The sequence below is a fragment of the Rattus norvegicus genome, chromosome 5 (assembly GCF_036323735.1).
Source record: "Rattus norvegicus strain BN/NHsdMcwi chromosome 5, GRCr8, whole genome shotgun sequence".
Lineage (NCBI taxonomy): Eukaryota > Metazoa > Chordata > Mammalia > Rodentia > Muridae > Rattus > Rattus norvegicus.
In genome coordinates, this window is record NC_086023.1 from 136008423 (window position 1) to 136031441 (window position 23019).

The 23019-nt window shown below is 50.8% G+C and overlaps 1 protein-coding gene across 3 annotated transcripts in view; it reads right to left on the reverse strand.

Annotated features, from left to right (window-relative positions):
• Window positions 1-23019, reverse strand: part of Rnf220 (ring finger protein 220) — a 222279-nt gene that overhangs the window by 32684 nt on the left and 166576 nt on the right. For all 3 annotated transcript variants that reach the window (XM_017593798.3, XM_017593797.3, XM_063288245.1), the window contains exon 3: window positions 4323-4455. In XM_017593798.3, coding sequence (XP_017449287.1) covers window positions 4323-4455 — 133 coding nt within the window. The remainder of the gene's footprint in view (window positions 1-4322; window positions 4456-23019) is intronic.

Sequence of the window (23019 nt, forward strand, 5' to 3'; positions counted from 1 at the left end):
TGGAACAGGAAACTGGTGAGCTTTTCCTGTGGCGACTTGGTTGCTCATGGTACCAGAGTGTTCCTCTCTGGAAAGGTGGGTTCTTTCAGAGAGAGAGAGAGAGAGAGAGAGAGAGAGAGAGAGAGAGAGAGAGAGAGAGAGAGAGAGAGGGAGAGAGAGAGAAAGAATGGAGCTGTGTGGGAATGGAGAGTTTGTGCATTGCATGCACGTGTGTCAAGCCTGTGCTAGTGAAAACCAGCCTCCTTTGCTTAGGTCCTTGCTGCTTGTGTGTGCCCACAGGTGTGTAGAGAGAACATACAGAGGACCTGACGCAGGGTGTTGGGCAGTTGGAGGTAGAAGGCGGAAGAGCTCCGTCTAGAAAGTTCCAGAAGTAGAACCACCTGGGAAGCTAGCCAGGCAGCGGCACCCACAGGCTGAGGGTGGGCTAGGCTGAGGAGGCGACAAGATAGGGAAAAGGTAATATGGGGTGTGGGGGCGAGGTTGAGAGAAGAGGGGAGGAGCCAGCATAGGAAACAAAGGAGAGGAGCCAAGCCCAGACAGGAATTCGGCATGGATGACCCAGAGGGCTGGGGAGCTGAGAGGGAGGAGGACTTGGCCACAGGTCACGAATTCCGAATCCATCCCGAAACGGGAGGCTCACTTTTGGGCTCCCGCCTCATGTGGGACTGAGTTTCCTTATCCGTCCATCTATTCAGGATACTGATGGTGGGGTGGTCCGGTGGTGGGGTGGGTGGGGTGGATGAATCTCAGGAGCTCAGGTGCTTCTGTCTTTCCCCAACCTCCTTTGCCCATCCTTGGGCTCGTCCCAGAGCCAGCACAGGGCGGGGCAAGGGCAACCAGGCTGGGGACCCTCGCTCACGCTGCCCGTCAGCCCGGAGGGAGCTGACACGCTCCTTGGGAATTTATCACGCACCCAATTACAATGTTAATTGGCAAGTTCCTGAAATCAATTAATTCGCAAATTTTTTCCAATTAAAAATCCAGATAAATCACAGGGGCGGCGGCGGGGCTGGTCCAGTCCGCAGTCCGGTGGACGCAGCGGCCGCAGGGAGGGGGCGCGCGTGAGGAGGGGGCGGCGGGTGCGGCTGCCCTTGAACGCCTTTGCCGGCCGGTCCGACTGTCAGCGCGCCGGGCGCGGCGGGGCCGAGACAGATAAAACCATCGACCCGTCGCCGCCAGCGCTTCGGCTTTATCGATCCGACGGGAATTTCACTTGCTGTGCAGATCCCGCTGTCCGGCTGTCAGACACCCGGTGGGGAGGAAGGCGTGCCAGGGGCGCAGGGCGTGCACGTGCTGAGGGCGGCGTGGGCATTAGTGGGTGCAGGAATAGGCCGGGACGCGAGCCGACAGCCGCGAGGTGTGGGTGCTCTGAGAAACGTGGATGATGAGGGATTTATGCAGGGTCACGAGCAGCGGTAGAGAGGAAAAGGAATGGGAGATGGCCTGGGCGGTGCGAGCTGGGGAGGGGGTCCTCGCCCAGGAAGCAAAAAGAGCGATTTTCCAGGGGGCACAGACACACTGCGCAAATGCGCTCTTCAGGTCCCTCTCTGCGTTTTCGGTTCGTGGTTGAAGTCCTCTTCATTGGAAGCAAATTACCCAGAAATCCTGGTACAGCCTGCAGGATGTTTCTTTCACTTTCTGCCCCTGACAGGTCAATCCCCAGAGTGTGAGTGATGGGGGAGGGGAGGCGGAGGAGCAGAGGACCGGTGTCAAGACTGCTCGAGAAAAATCTTAACGTTTATTGCCAAGCAGGCAACCTTAGAGAGGCCACTTAATGTGTCTGTGCCTCGGATTCCTCATCTGTAAAATGGGAGTTGTATCTATAGGCACACACCACAATTAGCAACCGGCTGGCTACATACCAGAGTTGTCCCGTGAGGTTACATTGCCTAGTGACAGTGTAGTTTAAGTGCACTCTATGGTGTTCACATGACCAAAAAAATGTCTAAGGATGCATTTCTCAGAATGTATACCCATCATTAATCAATGCATGGCTATCATATAGCTATGTGAAGAATAAATAAAGCTCTTGTCAGACAGTAGATTTCCTCGAGGTTTCTTATTATTACCGCAGTATAGCTTCTGTGGGGCCTTTAAAGTGTGCCTATGGGTTCTTCTGATACTTTTGTCTTTAAGGAGAGCTTTTAGAGCACGATCTCCCTTGAGTATGGGCTGGGCTAGACTGGAGAGACGAGTCAGCCAATGAAGGCTAGGCTCACAACCAAAAATATAGGAGTGTGAACTATGCTGGGTCATTTTCTTGCTTGCTTGCTTCCTCCTCTGCCCCTCTCTCTATCCGGCCCTTCCTGTCTCTTTCCCTCTCTGCCTTCCTTTCTTCTTAGCTAAAGATATGGTCTCAAAGCTCAGGCGCCCTCTAATTCCAGGTATTCCTGGCTCAGTCTCTGGAATTACAGGTATGCACTGTCACTCCCAGCATTGACCTGGGCCTAGAATAGTTTAGAGTGGTGAGCTGGTGTGTAGGGAAGGTGCTGTGGCTTCCCCTGGCCTCTTTCTCGGATCGGATCACACGTTTGTGGGCAGTCAATTGACTTGTTGGAGGGAGATCAAAGCAGCCTTCAGAGAAGTGCTGAGAAGCTGAGGATTCCTGGAAGAAGTGATCTTGGAAACATCCTGCAGTCTGGAAACATCCTGCAGTCCAGTCAGACATCAGATGACTGTAGCCTTTGGTGACATTTTTCTCTCTAGCCTCAGGAGAGAAGCAGAGCTAGTAGACAGAGCTACCCAAGATAACACAGCTCTGTTGTTCTGGAACTGATGACCCACAGAAATAGACAGTTGGTTTTTGTTTTTGTTTTTTTGTTTTTTTTTCATTGTGTGTAGGTGAGAGGGCAACCCCTCCTTCCACCTTTATCTGGGTACTGGGGTTAGAACTCAGGTCCTATAGCTTGTGTGGCAAAAGCCTTTACCTGCTGAGCCTTCTCACTGATCCTAATAAATGTTTTGAGCCATTAAGTTTTGTGGTAATTTGCCAGTAGGTGACTAGTACTTCCTTCAAAATCCCTCCCTTAGGAAGCATCCTTTGCTTTCTTGGGTTTGGTGCCTTGCATAGTTCTGGTGTAGAAGCCTCTATCCTCACCCTCCCTCAATCCTTTCTTACACAGAGTTTTCCAGGACAGAGGACATTTTGGGACCACTGTGCCTTGCAGCGGGTCAGGTCTAATGACTTGAAATGAGCAAGAGGTAGAAATGGAAGGCTGCTTTCTGTGGGGCGCGTGGGGTTTCTAAGAATGGCTGAATCCCCGTCTCTCTCCCACATGCTCCTTTAGCATGTGATCGAGCCACTCCTCCCATCACAAGGGATATATGTCCTCTCGCCTTGAATCCGAGTGGGTTCACAATGCCTTGATCAATAGAGTACTGCAAGTGACATTAAGTGACTTTTAAAGCTCAGTTGGAAAAGGTAATGCAGGCCAGGCTGGATCTCAGTGGTAGAGAAAGAGCTTGATCTTTAGTGTCACCCTTCTCCTCAGTGTTCCGGCTTGTTGACTAGAACATTTTGCTTTGGAGACCTAAGCTGCCATGTAGGAAGTCAAAGTACCCCAAGGCTCCCGAGTGATGAAGAGGCCCAGGCCGCGTAGAGAAACCACATGCAAATGCTTTAGACTCGGTCCCATTTGCAGTTCTAGCTGAGAGCCAGCAGCTATCACCAGACTCGTGAGTGAAGAACCTCTAGATGGTCCCAGCTCCCAGCTGAGCAGCCAACATCTGGAATAGGCACAGCTGGGCCCTGTGTGCCCCGCCAGAATTCCTGACCCCAAAGATTGTGGGAAGGAAATGGAACAGCTGGCTTCAGACTGCTCAGATTCAAGGCAATTACTACCTCTCTCCTCTGCCCTCTGGATAATCTGGCGCCTCCCTGAGGACCTTGAGAGGCTTCAGCCTCGACCCAACCACCACAGGCTAGGACAGAGGAGGGCTGGGATGAGCTAGGGTAGGAATGCACTTGACAGCATCCCCAAGATTGTTAGCTCTCAGTCCTTGAGGTGTCACTCTCTCCCTCTGAAGAGCAGGGCTGGGCTGGACCTCTGACAGAGCTGCCAGACCCTGTACCTGCTTCTGTCCCAGCCCAAGGTCAAGGTTCTGGGCTTGTAGTGGGTCAGCTCCCTCCTTTCCAGCTTCTGAGGCTGGAGCCTGAGGATTCATTTCCTCCACCCACAAAGTCCCCCCCAAATAAAGTGAGAAACATCACTGAAAAACACAGAGCTGCAACAGGGTCTCTCCCCCAGAGTCTCCCGGGAGACCCAGTAGCTGACACACTCAGTGGAATCCCCCAGCAGGCAGACTCCCTGGAGGCGGCTTACCTGGCAGGCAGTTGGGCCAGCTGCTCCAGTTCTTGCTCCATATGTTCCTGCAACTCGCTGGGCCTCAGCAGGACTTGGCAGATGGGGCAGATCGGGGCTTGGCTGTCAAACAACGCTACTGCTTTCTTCTTACCTGGCCGGGGAAGGAGAACAGACATTGTGAGCAGAGCAAGTCTGTAGAAGGGAATCCAGTATCCCAGGCTTCAGCCCAAGCCTACTGCTGCCTTCTAGGGAATCTGGACTTAGAAAAGGGGTGAGGTATTCATTGGCAGCTGCAGAGGCCACAGCCGTAAACGATGCCTCCTCGCTGGCTGCCCCTCTAGGAAATCTATTGGGATACAATCAATGCTCTGTGCCATCAAGCCTTGATCATCCCGTCTTGCACATGTTTAATCATTCCATCACCCAGAATGCTGAGTGTCCCCTGTCTCTCTCTCCCTTTTCTCATTGCTTTCATAGTCTCCAGGTTTGGAGAAAGAGGCAGGAAAGGAGAGTTCATTCCTACAGTCATTCAACAAACATTCCCTCTTTTTTTTTTTTTTTCCTTTCTGACCCAGAACCAGTATAAGACAATGAAGGTTCCGCATGGAATCCAACTCTGTTTTCAGCTTCTGCTCTCTTCCTTCTGTGTGCTGGAGGAGCTTGTTCATCCCATGGTTCCCACTTCTATCTCCTCATGTTGACTGTCTTTTTTGGACCTCTACCCGGCATCCCTCTGTGCCCTTATTAACCAATGTCTAATGGACACCAACACCTGAATGTCTTCTAAGAATTTAAAACCCAACGACTCAAATTTGACCTCCTCTACCTTCTCACTCCTTACAAACCTGTTACTCCTCCACTTGTGCCCGTCTCTGGTAGGACAGCTTCACTCACCTACTCAGCCGTTCCAGTGGCCTTAGCCTTACTGTGCGCTCCCTTCCTTGCCTACCTCCCTGACCATATTCATGTAACTATCAAGTCTTGTCCATTCTGATGCTATTATATCTATTCAGTTTTTAAATATTTATGAGCCGGGTGTGGTGACACACACTTGGGAGGCAGAGGCAGTCGGGTCTCTGAGTTCAAGGCCAGTCTGGTCTACAAAGTGAGTTTCAAGATAGTCAGGGCTACACAGAGAATCTCTCTCAAATAAAATAAAATAAAATAAAATAAAATAAAATAATAAAAAGCACTTATATATGTACGTGTGTATTTCGTGTGTATTTATGTATGACTGTGACTGTGGGCATGTGGGCACCTGAATGCACCTGTGGAAGCTGGAGGACAACTTTAGGAATTCCACTTTTTGAGGCAAGGCCTTTCTTCTTTTTTTTGTAATTTTTACCTTTATTTTATTATATTTTATTTAATTCACATGTGTGTATGTGCACCACATGCATGCCTAGTGGCCACAAAAGACAGGAAGAGCATTGGATCCCTTGGACTGGAGTTAGAGAGGGTTGGTAAGCTTCTATGTGGGTGCTGGGAATCGAACCTGGGTCCTTTGCAAGATCAGCAGATGTTCTCAGACTCTGAGCCACCTCTCCAGTCCCCAGGTGCATCTCTTCTTGTTTCTACTGCCAAGCTGCGTATTCCAGGGTATCTGGCTCCCAAGGTTACAGGTGATTCTCCTGTCTTTCCCTCCCATCTTGCTCTAGGAGTACGGGGATTACAGATGTGACCTACTACAGTTGCCTTTTTACATGAGTTCCGGGGCCTGAACTCAGGTCATCAGGCTTACACAACAAGAACTTTTACCTACTGAGGTTTCTCCCTGACTTCTTCTATACTGTTGAAGTTCACTTTCCCTATTGAGGTCTCTCTCTCTCTCTCTCTCTCTCTCTCTCTCTCTCTCTCTCTCTCTCTCTCTCTCTCTTTTGGTGTGTATCAGTATTGGCTTCAATGTATGCCTGCACTCTGTCTGTGCAGTTCCCTTAGGGGCCAGAAGAGGGCATCAGATCCTCTGGGACTGGAATTATAGATGATTGTGTGTTCCTACGTGGGGAATTGAACTTTACCCTGCTGAGCCACCTCTCCAGTCCTAGCAGGTCTCACTACTTCTCCTGTGTAACTTCACCAGTCTCTTGCCAATCTTATTCTGATTCTGAGTTTTCTCTTTCTAGAATGTCCTTTAAGCTGAGCATGATTACAGGTCATGGCTATAATCCCAGCACAGAAGAGGTTAAGGCAGGAGGACTGCTGAGAGGCTAAGGCCAACCTGCACTACATAAGAAGTTCCGGGCCAGCCTGGGCTACAGAGCGAAACCCTGTTTCAAAATGAAAAAGAGAGAAAAAAATGAAAGAAAGAAAGAAAGAAAGAAGAGGAAGAAAAGAAAAGAAGGGCTGGAGAGATGGTTCAGTGGTTGAGTTAACTGACTGCTCTTCCAGAGGTCCTGAGTTCATATCCCAGCAACCACATGGTGGCTCACAACCATCTGTAATGGGATCTGATGCCCTCTTCTGGTGTGTCTGAAGAGAGCGACAGTGTACTTACATATAATAAATAAATACATCTTTTTTAAAAAAAGAAGAAAAAGAAAAGAAACAACCAACCAACATTTCTCCAATACGAATGCTCAGGGAGGGCTGGTGGGAAGCTGGAACTGTTTCCAGCCTGGCACTAATGGTGACCAGGACGAGGTTGCCCTTGTTCATCCTTCTTTGCCTTCATGAGTTCCCTCTTTTCTCACAGCCAGTGAGAAACGTGTGTGTTCCCCGGTGTGCTTACAGGATGCTGAAAACCTCTGCCCATTCAGAAATATTCTGAGCTCTGACAGCTACTGGAGGCCATGGCTGTAGGAAAACAGCTTTTACATGAATACGAGAGACAGAACCACCTCTGGTGCCCAGGGGAGGTCACAATCAGCTCCCAGTCAGCTTTCAGACATGAAGACCAAGTCAGTGATGATCAAGGTAAATAGGGGACTAGGGTTACCAGATTAAATGGAGAATGCCCAGTGAAATTTTATTTTAGATACACAACGAGTTCTGGAAAAAATGTATAATTGTGTCCCAAATATTAAAACGAATATATTGATACTCAAGATCATTGACTTTTCTAAAATCACGTTTACCTGGGTGTCTAAGAGTTTTATTTGCTGAACCTGTCAACCCTATGCCTGAGGGGACTCCCGGGTCAGCTTCCCCTTGACACAGACTGAGGATTATGGCTCCCTGGATTCGTGGATCGAGTCATCTGCAGGCTCTAAGGACAGAGCAATTCAGTGTGTGTGTGTGTGTGTGTGTGTGTGTGTGTGTGTGTGTGTGTGTGTTCTGGGGGCTGGGAAAAGAGAAGGCTTAAGGAAAGCCATGTACTGGAAACATCATAGCCTTCAGTGAGCTTCACTAAGAGCTGTGGTGGCTTCCAGTGTTCCTGGATTGGGTAAGTCTTTAAGGAAGGAAAGTACTCCTACTGTGTGTGGTCCCACTGTGTGCCACCTGCCTGGGTATCTGTGCCTCAAGTGTTCACATGACGGCTGGAAGGCAGTGCTAGGTAAAAGAAGCAGACATGGATGGCCCTGTAGGAGGGCTCTGGTCTCAGTTCTGCCTCTCAAGCTACCTCAGAGGTGGGTGAGGCCCTAGGGCTACTGTCTTCAACAGACAGGGAGATGGAGACTCGGAATTGGATAGGGACTTTGACCTTGGCTTTGGAGTCTCAATTTATTTTTTCAATAGACGTTTATAAAACGATTGCTCTATTTCAGTATTATTCTAGGGAAGACTGGAACTCAGAGGTAAGTAAAACAGTCTTGATTTCCAGGAGACGTGGGCGAGACCTAGGAGGGAGGCGGGAGCTCTGAGGAGCTCTGAGAGGGTTAGGGTGCAGATGGGAGCTGGAAGAACTAGTGAGGGAGGCAGGGTAGTTAAACAGACAACTGAGTAGGATCTGGGGTGCAGAGGGAGAAGTGATCAGTGATCTGAGAAGGAGTATGGATCAGAGAGGGATCCAGGATAGTGGGGCAGAAATGTCAGGGCCCAACCTTGGTATTACCACTACAATGTTAAGTTCTATTCTCTGGGTTTTCTAGAGTCCAGATCCTGCTCTGGGACTGGGATCCGAGGTCAGCATTCTCACACATGTGTGCTCATTCTCTTGCTTTCCTGACAGGTGCTTTTCTCAAGTCAACCTCAGTTTCCTTTTTGGGGACATCCCACCCCCCCCTTCTTTTGATCCCAGCTTTGGGAAGAGCCTGCAGGAATGAGCTGGGGTCAACTCGCAGCCTATGCCCTCAATCTCACCTTTATTTCTCAGGGGTGAGAGTGGCAGGTGTCAGTACGGTCACGCACCCCCCTGCTTACCCTCCCCTGCTGTGTTCCCTATAATTTTATATTGAGACCTGTGGTCATGACGTGGATTTTACTGCACTAACGACATGGCCTGCCCAGGTTTAATGACAAAATCCATACTCTGGCCCTGGGCCTGCTCCTCGTTTGCATAATTCCCAGAATACAGCTCCCTGAAGCTTTTGACCTGGGCCATTACAGTGGTCATAAAATGGGCCATAAAACCACTGGGGATGGCCAAGGGGAGGGGCCTATGGTCTTGCTGGGGTGGGAATGAGGCCTTCATCTCCACCCACCCATCCCCAACCTGTCCTAGGCTCAGATGGAGTCATCCTCTGGCTCCTCCTTTCCATGGTTCCCAGAATCAGGGAGTTCATTTCAGGCTGGTGAGGAGTGAGGCACCTCTGGACAGGCCTCCATGGCTTGCTCATCTGACAGACACAGACAAGTGTCAAGGGACACTGGCTCCTTGAGTAGTCCTCCTCCAGCCCTTGACAGATCCTCCCAACAGCCAACCACCAGGCAAGGCTTTCTGCCACAGGTGGGGTCTAGGTTTCCAGTCCTGTTTGAATACTTTCACTCTTATAGGAGGCCTAGCTTCCTGGGAGGTCAAGAGCCAAGCTGAGCACAGTGGGGAGCCGCGGTGAACAAGAGGGGTGGGGACAGGGACTGGGCTGAGCTGTCACTGCTAAAGATGATGAATGTGGGAGGTGAGGCGGGAGGCCCGGTGTTATCGGCAGTGGATGGCGGGCGTGAGCGCTCCCCGCTTCTGCTAATCCCCGGGCGCTGCCTCAGCCCTTGCACTGATAACGAGGAAATGGGACTGACAACAATTTTTAGCTGAGAGATTCTTCACCAAAATGCCAGGCGGCCGGAGGTCTGACAGCGCCTGATTGAGTATGTGAGTGTGTGTGGGGAACGCCCGCCGCCCCCTCTCCTCCCATGCAAAGATGGATCGCTCATTCCGCCTCCCGTCCACATTCATTACCGCCTCCCTCCCCACCACCCCTGCCACAGTAGGGGCTGCCACCTCCACATCTCTGCCTGCCATAGGTGTCTTCCAAGCAGGAGGGTAGAGAGGGAAGGGGGTCTCTGAGCCTCACACAGGGCAACTTCAAAGGGCCGGAGTCAGCCCGGTCCAACTGTGCAGAGTCCCTTGCTCGGTGGTTAGACTAACTTTCCACCCAGACGGCAGAGGGGATTCGATGGAAGCCTCTAAGAAGCGTGTCGATTAGGTTGAGATAAGAGGTTAAGCCAAGGAAGCTGGCCCATTCCTCTAGCCTCCGGACAAGCACCAAGTAATTGGGGTGGGTGGTGGGGCAGGGGCTAGATCAGCCCTCTGCTGCCCTCCTCTGTTGGGAATTCCTGACCACTGGGAGGACTGGTGAAACTGCTCACCAGGCCTGCACTGAGTCCTTAACCTTTCCGTCTCCTGATTGACCTATTTGCTTTTTCCCAGTTCTGTGGCCAAAGGGTTCCTTCCCTTCTCCCTCTTTATTTGGCCAAGCAGAAATCCCCATCACTTGGCTCGTCTTTACCAACCTTGACAAATCCCCAAAAATGCAGACATTACCCCGGAGACAAGGACTTTCTCTGGCCCTAGTCTAGTCTGGTCAGTCTAGACAGGGAGCGGCTGGTCTGACCTTAATATGAATTTGGGGCTGGAGGATTGGCCTGGTCTAAATAGTGAGTAAGGCCAGCCTAAGAGCAATGCGAGATCTTGTCTAAGGAAGAGGAAGGAGAGGAAGGAGACGCGCTATAGGTTGCCTGCCTAGGACAGCAAACATGAAATGAGAGTGAGGCTAATTCAATGACAGATGACAATGAGGCAAGATCTCTGGTAGCCCAGGCTGGCTTCAAACTTACTGCAAATTGAGGATGACCTTGAACTTCTGAATGCTGGGATCACAGGCAAACACCGCCAAACTCTTAATAGACGCTGTGTTGGGGAATCAAACCTAGGGCTTTGGGCAAGCTTCACAGGACTCAATCAACCACATCCCAGGCCTGCACCTGGGGCTTCTAAGACTGTCAGGCAACACGTGTGTCCTGCCTTTCCTCTCCCTGCTACATCCTCCCAAGAAGCGCGTCCATTTCCTAGTGACCGAGACACAGAACAGAATAACAAGCAACATTCTACAGAGCTGCTTCTTCCTAGCCTGCTGAACTTGGGCCAGTCACGTGATCACTCAAGCTTAGGGTCTCCTTGTGTGAAATGGCAACAGTATCCAGCGCCTAGGACTTCTGTGAGGATGCAATGAAATCGGCACTTGGTACGAGTGAGACGTCACCTGCGCCCAGCCTTCTTCACCTGTCTTCCCACTGGGACTTGCTGAGATCAATGACCCTTCCGAAGGCGGCCAGCCTTGGCCCTTCAGGCTCCTGTGGAATTTCTCCTATCCATCCACACTCGTATACCTGCTCATTGGTTTGGGGATCAGGCCTCGCAGGAGAGCAATGAGTTCAGTTTGGGATGGATTTACTTAGAGGAACTGTGAAATGCTGTACGATAGGTCTAGGAGACGCTGATCCCAGGTAAGAACAGAAACTCATCACTGTGGGCTCTGTGCCTACAGCATGGTCCAGCCTAGGGTAAGCGACCAAGGAAGACCTATCTATCACATGAAGAACGGTGAGCTCATCACAGAGAGGACACACTAAGAGGAGTCTGGGAGAGAGCTGCAGTTAACTCTCACAGGCGAAGGACATTTTAGTCATCAAGGTCTTCAAAGGAATGGTAAAGGGGAAACATGAAAATAAGTTCCCCAGAGCAAGGGATGCCATCCACGCAGCACAATGTGCTAAGAGGTCAAGGCATCAGCCAGGAAGTGTTCCAGCCACTCATCCTACCCAAGCACACCATCTTCCTCTCCCTTCATCCATCCATCATGGACCCAAACCACCTAAATCACTGGTCCCCTCTGCTCCTCCCACTTACCCCTTCTTCCTTCTCTTCTCTCTAGAAGCCCTTTGATCGGTGGTTCTGTTGGGCATGGGACAGGAAGAGTTAATGTGCTGACAGACGGCATTTTTTACCTTCAGTCAATATGAACAAGGCCCCAAGACTATGATTCCAAACATCTGGATTTCATCAATATGTGATCTGTCATCGTATATTGGCATTCCCCAGTCCCCGAGCCAGAGCAATGCGGCTGGTTTTATTAATACGTCAAATACATTATCCGTGTAATACACTTGTCTGGCTGGGGCCTCCCGCTGGGGCAGGGCGGCGGATTTGAATGTATGATGAATCAGCTTGCATTACATGTTCGTAAGTCATCATTTGTCAGGATTAATAGGCATTCCTGGTTGAGGAGGTGGGGGCAGGGCAAGCAGCAAGAGATGTGTACTTAGCTGTGGCCCACACTCATCTGCAGGTGCCCAAGGGTGCCCTGAAAACAGCTGTGCACCCACTTACCCAGACCCTAGGGTAGCAGCTGGCACTCAAAGGACAGAAGTGACATTTTCAGCCGTCCCAGTGTCACTTGGAACCAAATAAGCCTATTTGTCTCTGCTTCAGGCTTGCCAAACAACCAGGAAGATGTAGCAAGGCCCGCTTCCACAGGCCAGCCATCTCTTACTGATCCCTCAGGACTCAGCTAGAAGTCTTTCTCCCAGGCAGGCTTCCCTCACTCCCCTAGACCACATCAGGCGCCTCCTCTGCGTTCCCAGAGCCTCTTGTGTTGCTGCTTTCTCAGCGCCTGCGCTCTTGCCTGTCCTGTGTTACATCTGCAGAATGTGACTTTCCTGAGGGCAAAAAAAAAAAATTAGCATGGCCACTGTTTCAGCCTCGGCATCTAACGGAGGGCAGGGTGCCAAGTAAAAGTAATAGTGAGAGGAGAAATCAATATGTATTCCTGAATTAACAAATAAAGGATTAGCGACCTTGCCAAATCCCCGAAGATGCAGACATTACCCTGGAGACAGGGCCTTCTCTGACTCGTCTGGTCTGGTCAGTCTTTTATTCATGTTGTTCTTCCTTATCCAGTCCCCCTCTTTCCACAAGGCATGCACACACCTCTCTGCATGGTGTCAGGTTCCATAGGTTACCTGACGTCCAATATACAATAATGACAATTCAAGCTCACATACCCTTGCTATCCTCCTCCTCCCTCTTTTCTGCCTGTAGATTGGATTGGCATTTACTACCCATTCTCTGTGGTCTCCTTTGAGCTCCAGGCACAGGAGCCTGGCTGGTGTCCTGACTCCTATTGTGATGGTGCTTGTAGCTGTGTCTAGCAATACAGTGTGTGTGTGTGTGTGTGTGTGTGTGTGTGTGTGTGTGTGTGTGTGTGCCATGCTAGACTCCTGGGTGGCCAAACATCTGTAGAGCTGCCAGGTGGAGGGCAGCCTGTGGAAAGGTTTAGGCTCAGATTTAGGCTCAAGCTGGAGCTAAAGGCTCAGGGCCAAAGCACAATTAAATTGACTGAATCCTGGTCATGGAACCTGAAGCGTTGGGTCCATGATCCTTTGCTGGAGCCAAGAGCATCAACTGTCAATTAATCTGTTAGGGGCTGGTGGTGCTTCAGGGGCCACAGCTATTTCATACTTCTAACCATGGATCACACCCATAGCCCCTTTCCTTCTGTAGAATTCCAATTCACTTCCCCCACTCCTTTGACTAATAACTTCCAGATAGTTCTTGTGTTCAGATGGAGCATTGGTGCTTGGGGCAGGTGGAGCCTCCCTCCCAAGTGGTCCCCGGGATTAGGCTCTACAAACTGCAGTAAAAGGCAGGATTCAGGAAATCATCCACCTATGAACAGTTCACACATACCATCTCAGATGTCTGGACAGACAAATGCTTCCACAAGAGTGGGCACCGGGATGCACGGGGGAGGGGTGGGGGGATGGCGCGCAGACACACACACACACACACACACAGAGAGAGAGAGAGAGAGAGAGAGAGAGAGAGAGAGAGAGAGAGAGAGACAGATTCAAGTGCAGCTTGAGTATCCCTGACCATTCTTGGTCCCAGCGCTCGGACCAAGCAGTGCCTTCCTTGTGATACAGCCCAAATGCTAAGACTGTACTGTTTCAAGAAACAAAACTTCAAGTATGCTTTATCCACTGCTGGCTCTGGCTCAGGGCTTATAAAAATAAAATGGGAGCCTCCACAGCTGTGGGCTATAAATCCTGAATGGTGGCGGGAGGCAGAGTTACCTGCATTCTAGGCAGATGGGTGGAGTGCCCCGCGAGGATGGCAAGTGCTTGTGTGTCTGGACCCACAGCGGGCCAGATGCTTAGCCTCAGGCACTGCCTGTTGGCCCTGCGCAGGCTGACAGACCTGTGCAATCAAAAGAGGTAGAGCCCTAGGGAGAAAGCAAGGGCTCAGCTCAGGGGACCGAGGTAGAGGAAGAGAGAGAAGGCCAGGGTTGGGGGGGGGGCGGGCGGGGGGTGGGGTGGGGAGCAAGGCAGCCACGTGCTGCTGAGGCTAAGGGGGCCCTCGCATCTGGAGATCAATTAGCATCAATTACTGACTTCATTTAATTGTCGTCCAAGATGAATTTGTCATTTTTAGCTGGGAATTAATGGGAGACCTTCACCTCTCCCTGGCAGCAGCCGAGGAGCCAACAACGGTCACCTCAGCCTCCTAGAAGCTCAGCGTCCAGCGTAGTGCAGGGGCAGGCAGCTAGTGGGGCTTCCGTTCCCGGGCAAGCTCCAGCCTGACCTGCTAGAGCCCAGGGCCGAGGTGGATGCCCTAGGTCCTGGGTAGCCGTCCTTTGCCGCCTCTGGCTTCAGCTAGAAATTAATTTGCTGGGCCGAGCATGTTTACCTTTTCCCAGCAAAGGCGAGTCGGTAAACAGCAGCCCCGGCGGCTGAAATTGAATTGATAACTGCATCAACGTGCCAGATAACGCCTAAAATAATACGCCGATAAGGAAATTCGATTTGATTTGCTGCTGCGCATCAGATTGGCCCCATCTGTAGCTGCCTGTAATCATTTTCAATTGCGTTGGGAAACCTTATTTGTCCTTAAATATTTCTGTCATTTTTCATTGCTGGCGACAGATCCTTAGGCAGGTGGCAGGGGTGCACTGCTTCTGTGGGCGCAGGGCGGCGGCCCAAGGAGGAGGGGTGGTGGGACTAGGAGGGAACAAGGCAGGGAGCAGGCAGCCGGGCGGTGACAGCTGTTCCTCCAATCAATCACGCTGTCGACAGGGAGGGACGACTGGCTGGCAGAAATTGAGTTTGCCTCACAGGGGACGATTGAGCAAATTAATAGCCCATTAGCCAAGCGGTGACCTGAGAAATGAAGGTGCAGGGGTCCCTGCTCACTCAGGCCGGCTGGGTTGGGGCAGGGCAGGGGAAGGGTCCAGGGAGGGGACCACTAGGGAGGGTGTGAGGAGAGATGGAGGAATGGATGAGATGAAGAACCTGTGTGTGGCGGGGGAGGGGGCTCGAAAGGCGAGGAGATGATGCAGGAAGAAATCATGAAGACTAAAGGCACAGACAGTCCCAGGAGTGACGCTCAGGGCCGAGCAGGAGGGAACGCTGGCTGAGTTCTCTACCACCTTCTGAGGAGGACCACACCGATGAAATCCTCTCCACCCTGGATTCTGGAGACTCCCTTTGCTTTCTCTTCTTGGAGTTCTGGAGCACTGGCTATTCCGAGAATCACCGTTTTCTTGCAGACCCGCTTTTCTGTCTTCTACCTCCGTGTTCCTTGGGCCAGGAGGTGGGGCCAGTGTCTTGCAGTCCATTGCTTTGCCCTGTGGGCCCTTGGAGGTCAAGCGCCACTCCTCACCCCTTCTTACCCGACATTCTCCACGTTCACCACAGGTTTGGACATGTGTCTGAGCGCACCATTGCCCTGACCTCAGTGCCCCTTTGTTCTGAAGGAACCACCCAACTTGCTTGGTGGCAGGACTCCCGACTTCACTGCCCTCTCCTGGCCCCTGGCCCACTATACTTTCTAGCAGTCTCTAACTCCCACCACTTCCGGTGGGCGCTGGCCCGGACCCCACAGTGCATCATCTCTGTACCCTCTGGGCAACATACTCCACTTCGTTACTCTCTGCCTTCCTCATCTGATCGCCTTCCTTTTGGTCTCAGACATATGGACGGCCAAGCGCAGCTGGGGAAACCACAAAAGCACGCAGATATGTGCCAATAAAAACTCGGTTTCCACTCTCAGCACCACTAAACAATCCTTTTACATCCGTGGTCAGCTGTCTCCCCTTCCCCAGAGACAACTCAATAATATTTTACCACTTTGAGCCCCATCTCCTTCTGCTTCCCCTTCCTGGGGCTTTACTTCCCATTAGAGTCTGGAATCAGGAGTTTTTGGGCGTGAGCTCCTTTAAACCATCTCAAGCCTCCTCCTTCTCCCTCCCATCTTAGTTTCCTGTTTCATCAGCTCCCCTTAGGGCTCAGAATCTCGCTCCAGCTTAAGTTTTGTGTCAGCCCCCTCTCTCCTTTATCCTTTGCTTCCCTGGGAGAAGCTCGCCTTGCATTCCCAGTGGCTCCCACAATATAGACACATCAAGCACCCACCTGTCCCCTCCTGGAATCACTGTCCTTTCTTTACCTCCCTGTCTCACTGCAGATACTTCAAAGACTTGTTTGCTGTTTATACTCATCTCCTAGTCACCTCTTTGTGTGCACATGTGCAAGTAGAGGTCAGAGGTCAACCTCAAGTGTCATTCCTCAGGGGCCAATTACCTTGGGTTCTTTAGTTTGTTTTAAGAGTCTCAGGCTGGAGAGATGGCTCAGCGGTTAAGAGCACTGACTGCTCTTCCAGAGGTCCTGAGTTCAATTCCCAGCAACCACATAGCGGCTCCCAACCATCTGTAACGGGATCTGGTGCCCTCTTCTGGTGTGTCTGAAGACGGCGACAGTGTACTCACATACATGAAATAAATAAATAATTCTGAGAGAGAGAGAGAGAGAGAGAGGAGAGCTGGAGAGGAGAGATGGCTCAGTGGTTAAGAGCACTGGCTGCTCTTCCAGAGGCCCTGAGTTCCATTCTCAGCAACCACATGGTGGCTCACAACCATCTGTAATGAGTTCTGATGCCCTCTTCTGGTGTGTCTGAAGACAGCTACAGTGTACTCACATAAGTAAAATAAATAAATCTGAGAGAGAGAGAGAGAGAGAGAGAGAGAGAGAGAGAGAGAGAGAGTTTTACTCACTATGGAGGCTGGCTGGAACTCATATAGACATATAGACTAGGCTGGCCTTGTTTTCTGGACCGAACCCAGGGCCTTGCGCTTGCTAGGCAAGCGCTCTACCACCGAGCTAAATCCCCAACCCCTGTTGTTGTTTATGAGACAGGGTTTCTCTGTGTAGCCCTGGCTGTCCCTGAACTGGCTCTGTAGCACCACTGCCTGGCTTACATTACACTTTCTTTCTTTTTTTTTTTTCTTTTTTTCGGAGCTGGGGACCGAACCCAGGGCCTTGCGCTTGCTAGGCAAGGGATCTACCACTGAGCTAACTCCCCAACCCCACATTACACTTTCTTAATGTGGGTTCTAAGGATGAAGTCAGAGCCTCATGGACTTTGCTGATTGAGCTGCCTCCTCCAGCCCCCTAACCAATTCTTAACTTACTCCATCAATTTTCATCCTATCACTCTGTGGAAACTGTTCTCCATCATCAATGATCACTGTCTGTCAAATGTAATGGATACTCTAGGTAATTTATCTGTTAATTCAGTAAATACACGGAGAGTCTCGCATATATTACATACTATACTCAGACCGTGCGGTACAACATCATTGTCCTAATGGAGCATGGAGTCTAATGAGGGAACAGAAACAACAATCAAATACTCCAGAATCCTTGTATAGCGATTGTGCCAAAGAGAGGCAAACAAGTCTATGGAGCCAATACTGTGGACATTTCTATTGGTCAGGGAAATCCACGTATGTTTCCCTGAGGGACGGCCAGAACCTGAGATGTGCTAGCTGAGTTGGAGATGAATGAAGAGACAAGGGGTGCGGGGAGCAACAATACCATATGCGTGTTCTGCACCCAGCATCGCGCGACTTATCCTGTCCTGTAGTCAGGGGCACAGAAAGTTCTGTGGCTTGCCCATGGTTACGATGGGTAGCTGTGTTAGACCTTCAGTGCGGGCGATGCGGCTTTTGGAGTCTGTGCTATCAACCACTCTACTGCCCCACACTCAGTATCCTTGTCCCCATTCTCCGCTCTCCCTATGGATGCTGAGTGCCTCCTCTAGGGTCGTTCTTTCAGTTCCTACCTCTGATCCTCAACCATATATAACACCGAGACTTCTCCATTTTGAGGTACCACGGTCCTTCAGGGCACAGCATGCCTGCGATGGGTGCATCTTTCTCTAGCTTTGCCTGCCTCCTGGTTTCTGTCCCAGTGTGCACCACCACCCACAGCCTTCCCTAGATTCACCCTCTCCACGATTGCTCTTTCTTCAGGCTCCCGACTGGAGGAAATTGCCTTCTTGGCTGTCTCATTCTGTAAGGATCCAGCGGGACATCTCTCCTCTGTCATCGGATGGTGTTCGGACACCATCATTGTCTATCTCTGCTGGTAAGTCCCGCTATCCCGTTGCTATCTCTGTAGAGAGGAGCATCTTCCTAAGACACAACTCAGATCTCATCGTCCAACCACTTACGAACCCTCCCATGTCATAACTTCTGAAGTTGTTGTTATCTTCTAGTCCCTCTGCAGCTTCACATCCCCTCCAGCAACACTGTGTGGTATGGTTGTCCAAGAGTTAGCTCTACTCCATTGTTCTCACTGCCAATGACGCCCTTGACACCCCTCTCTCCACGGGCAACCTGTAGTTCTTATCCCGTTAAAAAAATCCTGCAGTGTCTCTGCTTCCTGGAGGCAGACTCATTCTCTTTCTTTCCTTTCGAGTCAAGGTCTCACTATGTAGCCCTGGCTGTCCTGGAAGTGACTCTGTAGACCAGGCTGGCCTCGAACTCACAGAGATCTGCCTGCCTCTGCCTCCCCAGTGCTGAGCTTAAGGTGTGCACCACCACCATGTCTGACTTTATTCATTCTTTCTCTTTCCTTCACCTCATCTTTGTGCACGCATAGTACCGCAGTTATGCGTTTATTTGCTTCCCTTCCTGTCCTGAGCTCCGTGAGGGCAGGAGGGAGTCTGATTCATCCAGTATGTTCAGGACCTGGTCTAGAGTTTGGTATAGAGCAGGTATTAGTAAATGTTGACTAATCCAATGACCGAGTTGTTGGGGGAGGATGTGAGAGGCATGTGGGCGGGGCCTCGGAAAGAGAGGGATGAGGGTAAGATTGGTGGGACCAGGTAAAGGAAGGCTACCTGGGTCCTGCTGAGAATTTCTTTTGCTTACAAGCACCTTTATTCAATAAGAGTGAAATGTCCCAAGGAGTTCAAAATATGGAGGCTCTCTGTAATTGTTCTTGCTTCCAAATCAAGTGTTTATAGACCTGATGGGAAAACAGTGGACTGGCAAACATAGCCAGATAGAAAAGCTCATGCCTGGAACACTGACCGGTAGACGTACGTATCAGAACAGGCATCCCATGTGCTCCTGGAAGCCTCCCCCATCACGGCACCCTCTCCAGGTCTGCGTGCTAGCCCACCACTCCACCCGGAACCCCTGGGCTGCGCTCTCGCTCAGCTATTTCCCTACCAAGAAAGCTCTAAGGGTTTCAATTACCGGCGCGTGGGATTTAGTGCCCTGGGCTTCTCTGACTGGAGGAGATTTATTTGAAGGTTTAGTGTCGTGGAGAATTCACGTCTTCACTCCCAGGAGCCCAGCTTCCGTCCCGAGCCCCTAAATCAGGAACCAAGATGGGCTATTGTCAGTTACCGCATTAGCCTCGTTAGCGGACCAGGAGGGGTGATTAATAGCAATGCACACACAGCCATCCTGCTCATTGCTGCTCCTGCTGCTACTCCTGACCTGGGAGGGGGTAGGGAGCGGCGGAGACTGCTCCACGATGGTAACTCCTTTCCCAGGACCAGGCAGGAAAGTCCACGCCACCCTTCCAGATCTGTGGGTGGGACAGTTAAAGGTTAGAAAGCCCAGCCTTTGAGGCCTGACTCCTGAGGTGAAGGACATGGGAGGCAGAATGTATGTAGGAGCCGGACAGGAATATGTGCTTCGTTTCCCAGTCACTCTTTGAGTGGTGTTATGATGGGCCAGGGACAATCTAAGAACTGGTATAAGAGACAGGCTTTAAAGGACGGGCAGGGGAACGGACAGGAAGCTGTGCGTGGGAGCCGTGGGCAGGGACCATGTGGGAAGGACACAGACTACTGTGTGTGAAGAATGTGAGGGTGTGGCTGGGAGAAGGGTGTGCCATGGGTTTGGAATCAGGCCTAAGCTTTCAGTTCTGGTTCCTTTATCCATATTTATTTATTCGCTTAACAAATTGTTACTGAGGATCAAGTTGCTTTTATATGCCTGCACCGCATTTCTCTTGGCTACAGATCAGAGATGATAATAATGATGATGATGATATTGCCTAAGAGAACGGCGTGATTTATGAGAGCAGGGTTCGGGGCAGAAGCGCCCTAGCACAGAGTACCAAGGCAGGTCAAGAAACAGTAGCTGTGAGGCTGGGGCTCATCTGTCAGTCTGGGTTTCCTTTCTCTTTTCTCGTCTCCTTTCCCCTCCCTTTCTCCATCACAGTTGAACCACAGTATTAATTATTAGAACCAATTGACTGTTTAGACTCTGATGTTTTAACTAATCACCACTAATGACAAGCACTGTGGGCAATCACATTCATTTAGTTCCAGGCAAACCTCTTCACACAGCGGAGAGCTGGCTAGAGGGAGGGGCCAGCAATAGCAGGGATTTGGAAATGACAGGGGTGGTCTCTACTGTCCAGAAATAAGACCTCTCCCTGACAGCCCCGGTGAACCAAGTCCCTTGGGGTGAGGTCAGCTGAGACTTGCCTCAAAAGTGGTTGGCGTCCTTCCTTATACTTTGGAGCCCTTTGGCCTTATCGTCCCCTTTGACTTAGAATTCTGTCACGAGAGTGAGCAACGACTGACCACCACCTTGGGTCGTAAATATCTGACACTTTGCCAAGCTGCTTTTAAACCGGTGACTTCTCTTAAGGTCCCCCTACTGGAGATAAGCATTTAGATGCTCATCTAAATCCCAGCTTCTCATAGGGCAGTGGTGCGCAATGCTGAACCCTGGCCATCTGGACCTGGCTCTGAGTAACAATAGCCAACGAACATGTGCTCAGTGCTGCTGAGTCTTGACCAGGACTTGGGATGTGTCCTACGCATTGTGTGCCTAAGAAGACACCCGCTTTCTTTACCCCAGGGCCCCAGGTTCCCAGCCTATACGCAGCTGTTTCACACCGAACTCATGACCACTCTGTAACTACTCCAGATTCACTGGGGAGCAGATCCCCAGAACTCAGGAATTCCAGCTTTAATTCGGGGTTCAGGCTAGGAAAGGCTGGATGGACTGTAAAGCGCACGTCCTGGAGGAGGCGGCCTAGACGTTCTCGGCCAGTAGGTGTCGCTGTGGCTCTAGCACTAGGAGGGGGTGCTAGGCAGGGGCCCTCGTGCCATGGGTGCCCCCTGGCTTCCTGCCCCTGCTTCAGGCCTGCCAGAAAAGCTTTCTCATAGGCCTCTCAAACTAAGTGTCCTCCGGACAGTTGGGGGGTCATGTGAAGACGTAGATTTGATTCACCAGCTCTGGAGTGGGGCCTAGGTGGCATTTCTAAGAAGCTCCTAGGTGATGCTGGCCACTGGCCGTGCTATGAGTGTCAAGGGACTGACTAGGCAGCTCCCCACTGGACAAGTCACAGGCTCCACTGTCCTCCAAAACCATCCTCCACTTCGCTACTCTTATGTTGTTGCTACATTAGGTTCCATATCAGAGCCCAGGGTTACTACGATTTCAATCCCCTTCTTTTGGGGGGAGGTGGACTTAACTAGACCAAAACAACGTGGAATCTAACTCCAGGTCTCTGAGCCAACCGTCCCCTAGCCTCCCTAAACTCACACCCAACCCCACATTCTCCAGCTAACGCCTGTTCCTAGGGGGTCCCCACTGTTTGTCTCCTCCCTTCATCATCCACCATAGCCTTCCGGGTCTTCTGCCTCACTCTCCTCTGGAGGCCAGCCTATGACAGAGTGATGGGCAGTGGAGGTCTGAGGCCACATGCCTGTACAGGAGCCATTGCTGCAGGCAGTGGCGATAGGCAGTCTGGCAATCTAGAGACCCCGCATGCTCCAGACCCTTCCACTGGGTGCAAAGGGCTCTTTATCCCAGCCACTCTGCTTTGTCTTAGGATGAGGGAGGGCAGAGCCCCAGCTGCAGGGGAAAAAGGAGGCGGTGGTGTGGCTCTGTGAGAAATCGGGCAAGGATATCCTTTCCAAACCTACATTTCTATTAGGACCTTCCTCCCTTCTATTCTTATTTTGTGAATTTATTAATGTGTATGACAGCTCTATTTGCATGTGTGCCTGCATGACAAAAGAGGGCATCAGATCCTCTTGTAGAAGGCTGTGAGTCACCAAGTGGTTGCTGGGAATTGAACTCATGGCTCCTGGATGAGCAGCCAGTGCTCTTAAACCACTGAACCCTCTCTCCAGCCCCTTCCTCTCCATTCTTGTCCATCGTCTGGCCTTGCTGGGTGGTAGAGGCAGATGCCTTAGTGGTAACAGTCTACATCGGCTGGCCCCTTCCAAGGCTGACACATTCTGTGATTTGTTTTTTAAAAGTGAGAATGCAAATGAATGAATTAACTGATCTGTAATTGGTTAATTGATTTGAAGGATAGCAATTGAAGTAGGAGCATTTTGGCCTTGCCCTACCTGGAAGGCTGCCTGCAGCGACCCACACTTCAGATAGAGAATGCAGGGGAATAAACCGAGCGAGGGCTGCTTCCACATGCATCGACCCCTTTCCATTTATAAATCTGAGCCAGGTATGGCGGCTAACTCTGCAATCCTAGTACTTGGGGGGTGGGGGGAGTAAGGCAGGAGGCTTGCCATGAGTTACTATGAGCCTAGCCTAGACACTAGGCCAGTCTGAACTCTACACCGAAAGACTTTATTCTCAAACAAACAAACAACCAAACAAATAAGCAAGCCCCTTTACTTGGGAAAACCACCCCTGCAGTTAGAGGACACCTCCACATCTACAAAAAGTAGTCTATATTTTTATGAGTTATTTTTCACCCTTTTGAATACCTTGAAAAAGTTACTTAATTTCTCTGTGCTGCATCTGTGTAGTGGGAAAAGTCAAGTCCCCACTTGACAGGGCTACAGGTAAGGATATTTGACTCGTGTTGGGTCCTTCCAAGTCCTTTCAATGAGCGTTTGCTGTCATCAACATCTTATTACTAATATGTTGTTGTTTGCCCTGAAGTTACTGTATTTTGATGCTAATTCCACTGCCCCAAGGACAGCTGCCTAGTCACATACTCAGGTATCAGGTGACTTCACCAGAACCTCACCATTGAATTTGTAAAGTACACGTGAGAG